Source organism: Armigeres subalbatus, chromosome 1, assembly GCF_024139115.2.
Source record: "Armigeres subalbatus isolate Guangzhou_Male chromosome 1, GZ_Asu_2, whole genome shotgun sequence".
Classification (NCBI taxonomy): Eukaryota; Metazoa; Arthropoda; class Insecta; order Diptera; family Culicidae; genus Armigeres; species Armigeres subalbatus.
This window is the reverse complement of record NC_085139.1, coordinates 120139610-120145803: the sequence shown is the minus strand read 5'-3', so window position 1 is coordinate 120145803 and position 6194 is coordinate 120139610. Positions and strand designations below refer to the sequence as shown.

The 6194-nt window shown below is 48.0% G+C and overlaps 1 protein-coding gene across 2 annotated transcripts; it reads right to left on the bottom strand.

The window, feature by feature from the left end:
- Nucleotides 1–3279: 3279 nt before the first annotated feature.
- LOC134205830 (uncharacterized) lies at nucleotides 3280–4171 on the bottom strand. Of its 2 annotated transcripts, none has more exons than XM_062681450.1 (2): nucleotides 3723–4171; nucleotides 3280–3678 (listed from the first exon to the last, which is right to left on the bottom strand). In XM_062681450.1, the coding sequence occupies exons 1-2, from the start codon at nucleotides 4107–4109 to the stop codon at nucleotides 3436–3438; spliced, it is 630 nt and encodes a 209-aa protein (XP_062537434.1). In that variant the 5' UTR covers nucleotides 4110–4171; the 3' UTR covers nucleotides 3280–3435. The 2 variants fall into 2 exon arrangements, with proteins under 2 accessions (XP_062537434.1, XP_062537442.1); XM_062681458.1 differs by having other exon boundaries at nucleotides 3280–3660.
- Nucleotides 4172–6194: the final 2023 nt, after the last annotated feature.

Genomic DNA, 6194 nt, shown 5'->3' with positions numbered 1-6194 from the left:
CTGACCGACTGGACCTGACCTTGACCGACCTGGACTGGACCTGGACTGACCTGACCGACCTGGACCTGACCTGGACTGACCTGACTGACCTGACTGATTGGACTGACCGGACTGATCCTGACCGACCTGACTGACCTGACCGACTGGATCTGGACTGACCTGGACTGACCTGGACTGACCTGACCGACCTGGACCGACCTGGACTGGATCTGGACTGGACCTGGACTGACCTGGACTGGATCTGGACTGACCTGGACTGGATCTGGACTGACCTGGACTGGATCTGGACTGGATCTGGACTGACCTGGACTGGATCTGGACTGATCTGGACTGACCTGGACTGACCTGGACTGGATCTGGACTGACTTGACTGGATCTGGACTGGATCTGGACTGGACCTGACTGGATCTGGACTGGATCTGACTGACTGACTGGATCTGGACTGGATCTGGACTGGACCTGGACTGGATCTGACTGGATCTGGACTGGATCTGGACTGACCTGGACTGGACCTGGACTGGACCTGACTGGACCTGGACTGGATCTGGACTGATCTGGACTGACCTGACTGGATCGACTGATCTGGACTGGACCTGACCGACCTGGACTGGATCTGGACTGGATCTGGACTGACCTGGACTGGATCTGGACTGGACCTGGACTGACCTGACTGGATCTGGACTGGATCTGACTGGACTGGACTGGATCAACTGACTGACCTGGACTGGACCTGGACTGGACCTGGACTGACTGGACCGATCTGGACTGACCTGGACTGATCTGGACTGACTGGACTGACCTGGACTGACCTGGACTGACCTGGACTGATCTGGACTGGACCTGGACTGGACCTGACCGACTGGACCGACCTGGACTGACCTGACTGACCTGGACTGGATCTGGACTGACCTGACCGATCTGGACTGGATCTCGACTGACCTGGACTGGATCTGACCGACCTGGACTGACCTGGACTGGACCTGACTGACCGACTGGACTGACCTGGACTGACCTGGACTGGACCTGGACTGGATCTGGACTGACCTGACTGGATCTGACCTGGACTGGACTGGACTGACCTGGACTGGATCTGGACTGATCTGACCGATCTGGACTGACCTGGACTGGATCTGGACTGGATCTGGACTGACCTGACCGACCTGGACTGGACCTGGACCGACCTGGACTGGACCTGACTGATCTGGACTGACCTGGACTGGATCTGGACTGGACCTGGACTGGATCTGGACTGACCTGGACTGGACCTGGACTGACCTGGACTGGATCTTGGACTGGATCTGGACTGACCTGACTGACCTGGACTGACCTGACTGACCTGGACTGGACCTGGACTGATCTGGACTGACCTGACTGACCTTGGACTGGACCTGGACTGACCTGGACTGACCTGGACTGGACTTGGACTGACCTGGACTGACTGGACTGGACCTGACCGATCTGGACTGGACCTGGACTGGACCTGGACTGGACCTGGACTGGATCTGGACTGGATCTGGACGGGCCGACCTGGACTGGATCTGGACTGGACTTGGACTGACTCCGGACTGGATCAATTGACTCGGACTGGACCTGACCGACTGGATCTGACCTGACCTGGACTGACCTGGACTGACCTGGACTGGACCTGGACTGACCTGACTGATCTGGACTGGATCGACCGACCTGACTGGATCTGGACCGATCTTGGACTGACCTGGACTGGATCTTGGACTGACCTGGACCGATCTGGACTGGATCTGACTGGATCTGGACTGGACCTGACTGACCTGGACTGACCTGGACTGACCTGGACTGGACCTGGACTGACCTGGACTGGATCTGGACTGACCTGGACTGATCTGACCGATCTGGACCGACCTGGATCTGACTGATCTGGACTGACCTGGACTGGATCTGACTGGATCTGGACTGATCTGGACTGGACCTGACTGACCTGACTGACCTGGACTGGATCTGGACTGGATCTTGGACTGACCTGGACTGACCTGACTGACTGACTGACTGATCTGGACTGACCTGACTGACCTGGACTGGATCTGGACTGGATCTGGACTGGATCCTGACCGGATCTGGACTCGACTTGGACCGATCTGGACTGACCTGGACTGACCTGGACTGACCTGACTGACCTGGACTTGACCGACCTGGACTGGATCTGGACTGATCTGGACTGACCTGACTGACCTGGACTGGACCTGGACCGATCTGACTGGACTGGACTGACCTGGACTGGATCTGGACTGACCTGGACTGGACCTGGACTGGACCTGACTGACCTGACTGGATCTGACCTGGACTGGATCGACCTGACTGGACTGACCGACTGACCTGACTGACCTGGACTGGACCTGACTGGATCTGGACTGACCTGACTGGATCTGGACTGGACCTGGACTGACCTGGACCGATCTGACTGGACTGGACCTGACTGACCTGACCGACTGGACTGACCTGGACTGGACCTGGACTGGACCTGGACTGACCTGGACTGGACCTGGACTGACCTGACTGGATCTTGACTGGATCTGGACTGATCTGGACTGATCTGGACCGACCTGACTGACCTGGACTGGATCTGACCTGACTGACCTGGACTGGATCTGGACTGGACTTGGACTGACCTGGACTGGATCTGGACTGACCTGGACTGGACCTGGACTGGATCTGGACTGGATCTGGACTGACCTGGACTGGATCTGGACTGGATCTGGACTGACCTGACTGGATCTGGACTGACCTGGACTGGATCTGGACTGGATCTGGACTGGATCTGGACTGACCTGGACTGGATCTGGACTGACTGGATTGGATTTGACTGATTGACTGGATTTGATTGGACTGATGGATTTGGATTGGATTTGGATTGGATTTGGATTGGATTTGGATTGGATTTGGATTGGATTTGGATTGGATTTGGATTGGATTTGGATTGGATTTGGATTGGATTTGGATTGGATTTGGATTGGATTTGGATTGGATTTGGTCATACATAATGTAGATTGCACTGAGAATAAGGATTTGTCTGATTAAAAAGTTTTACCACATATGTAAACATGTTTTCCTTTAGTTCTATCTATAAATGACGGAAGATCATTAATTTTTTAACGAAACTATTATTTATCGAAGTTATATTTTTTTCTTTGGATGCGAGTTGTAAATTCTTTAGGACAATATTTCGAATTCGACGCTATTCCATCATTATCATCCATTATTGTCTAATTTTAAACGATATTATGCAAGAAAATGTAACACGCTTTAATTACTCAATCGAGAGTTTAACACTTTCCTGCACAGTAAAAGACAAACAGAATAGAACTAACCACAAATCATTTATTCTACACCATGCTAATGAACTTATTTCATCACTATATAAATATTAAATAAATTAAATAAACCACATCATTAAGTCACAAATCACTTTTTCAGCCCATCAACCGTGAGAAGATCGGTATACAACGGCGGGGGTGCATCTGTCGAATGCTGGCGCTTCTGATGCTTGTTACGGTTCTTTCCGTGGTTTGAGTGCTTTTTATAACTGTAGCCGTCATCTTCCGCACTTAGCAAACCGTCATTCTTCTGCAGAAACGGATACTGCGGTCCAACGTTCTCTTTCGTTGCACCCGACGACAGAACGATAACCTTTTTGGAATCGAAAATCTTTACCGAGATGATTGAAATGTGCTTTCCGTAGATAAACTTACCGTTGGGCTGTTCGACGTGGAATAGTCTCGGATGTAGTTCTGAAGAACGCTCAGAAAGAAAAGAAACCCGATGAACGTCAGGATTGCCACGGAGGCACCCTTGAAGCGTGACTTCCCGTACTTGCCGTATGGAACGCGATAGGGAATTGGCGGAACGGGTGGAAGTGGTGGCTGCACCGGTCCAGGGAAAAATCCCGGGCCAGTCTCGCCGCCCCAAAAGCCCTCGCCATCTTCATACACGTCCGGTCCAGATCCGGGACCATACACCGGATACTTGACGAAGGGCTCGTGGTGAATCCTCGAGCTGAGCGTTGCCGCAGTTGGTGGTGGCCCGGCCGTGCTGGTGCTGCCGATGGTGGCAAAACGTTGAAGAAGATGCTCTGCCATGGTCTCAGTTTTCGCCGGAACCGTTGTTCCGGTGATGCTTCTTGTACCGCGTCGTAACAGAAACTAACAATCGGAATCGAACGTCGGAAACATTTTACTTTTTCACAGTGACTCTGCCGAGACCCCTACATGCTCCGGAACGGTTATGTCAAGGTTCAGCAACGACGTCACCACCGTCGTTCCGAAAGGGAAGGGGCAAATCGGTTCCCGTGAAGTGATTTTCGAAAATTGCTCCCACAACATTTTTGTCACATTAGAGAGAGCAAGAAAGGGAAAAGATCGACGGATGTTCATGCTGGGAACAGTCAACTGAGCAGATGGCGTGAAATTGACGAAATTATCCCAAATCAGCAAAACGACTCCGCGCTATACTCTGGTTAATGCGATCTGATCTTAGACTTTTCGCTATAGTACATAGTTTGTGAATGTTTGCGATGAACATTGTTTTCGATTCCGCAATTGTTATGAAATGTTTCAAAAAAAGCATTTGTTAAGTGAGTCATTAAGCTTTCTATAACTTGATTGCATTTGTTAAATGATAACAATCAGTTGCTCACATTGAAAACAGATGTGCAAATATTTATCACCACCTTCCGAAAACAAATCCAATTAACATAATTAACTACATAACCTTGGAAAGGCAACTTTTTGAATTTTAAATACTTTTAATTTTTAAATTTGTATTTTCAAACTTTTTAATGTTTAGTCTTCCTAACTGTTCCCCAATCATTTTGTGCAGTACGTAAAAGTACTTTCAATCCACCGTACTGCTCGGCATCAGTATCATAGGATTGCTGAGAAATCACGAATCATCTTCTATATAACCGACCGCAATAGTCATGAAGCCCTAATTATTATATAAAAGTTCAAAACTGGCTAAGGAATGTATTTTCAACATCCATTTTTTTATTGCACAGAAAACACTTAGTCAACTGGTGCTGCCTCTCTCAACGTTTGCACGGGATGCATTTGCATTGCTTTCCGAACAGGGCAATGGTGTACAATTTAAATTGTAAATCGCATGAAAGAGCTTCCGCGTGGCGACGGTGATGCCCCCTCTGCTCAACAGCTCAAACAGATTGTGATTCTGCAGCATAAAATAAGCAAAGCTGGGAAAAGATTGAGTTGACTCATATTTAATTCATGCGTTCTTCCATGGGGTGAAATAATTGTATATTAATCTTTTGCCACCGGCTTCCATTGGGTATCGTTCTTCGGGGAAGGGTATTAACATTTTTGATTCCGGCAATTTCCATGTTTAAGTTTTTCAAACTCAGAGGTAAGAAAGGGTTCGTTTGCATCGATGTTATTAAGATGAATTTGCAAAGGTTACAAAAATCACTTTCGACAAAAAACACTTATTACTGATTCAAATTTCATACACCTACACTGCTGGTTCCCAGGTGGATTGTATAATTAACGAGTAAATCCTGGGCATCAAATATGATTAATACCATATTTGTTGGAACTTTATCACTGACTGGGGTTAATTGCAGATACATTTCCATACCCGATGTTGAGGTAGGAAACGATACATTTTTAATTATGTCGCTGAACAAATAAAGCGCGAAATTGGCCATTTTTCGTATACGCACTGGAGAGATTCATCGTGTTTTGGATCAACCGAAAACCTGCTGACTGTGTGCGTATGTTAATTATTGGGAAGGATTCGAGTGATTCAGCGGGATTGGGAGTTGTGTGTTTTCCAATCTGTGTCACTCCGCGAGATGGTGCAATATTTAACCAATTTGCAAACAGAGTGTGGCAAATTGAATGAGTGTATGCTAATTGAACTTTACTACCAGCAGAAAGTATGCATCGATGAGTTCGTTTGGTATCGGTCACGAATCGAAGTTCATCGATTGCATCACAGTAATTAAAGCATCTCAGCCACTATCCATGCTTCGAGACAAAAACTGTTTTCGTTGTTATGATGATTGCATAAATTAAACGTTGTTTGGATCCATGATTACTGGGAACCCATTTAATGATTTATTCGAGTAAATTACTTCATAAGTATTTTCTCGGAAATGTCTTTACTTCCGTGAGCACAAAATATCATGGTGTAAGGTTCATGTCATGCAA

What these genes read in the sequence shown, in the direction of transcription:
- LOC134205830 (XM_062681450.1), bottom strand. Translation starts at nt 4,109, where the DNA reads ATGGCAGAGCATCTTCTTCAACGTTTTGCCACCATCGGCAGCACCAGC. An exon ending in CCACGTCGAACAGCCCAACG is followed by an intron (nt 3,679 to 3,722) that starts GTAAGTTTATCT and finishes ATCTCGGTAAAG; the next exon opens with ATTTTCGATTCCAAAAAGGT.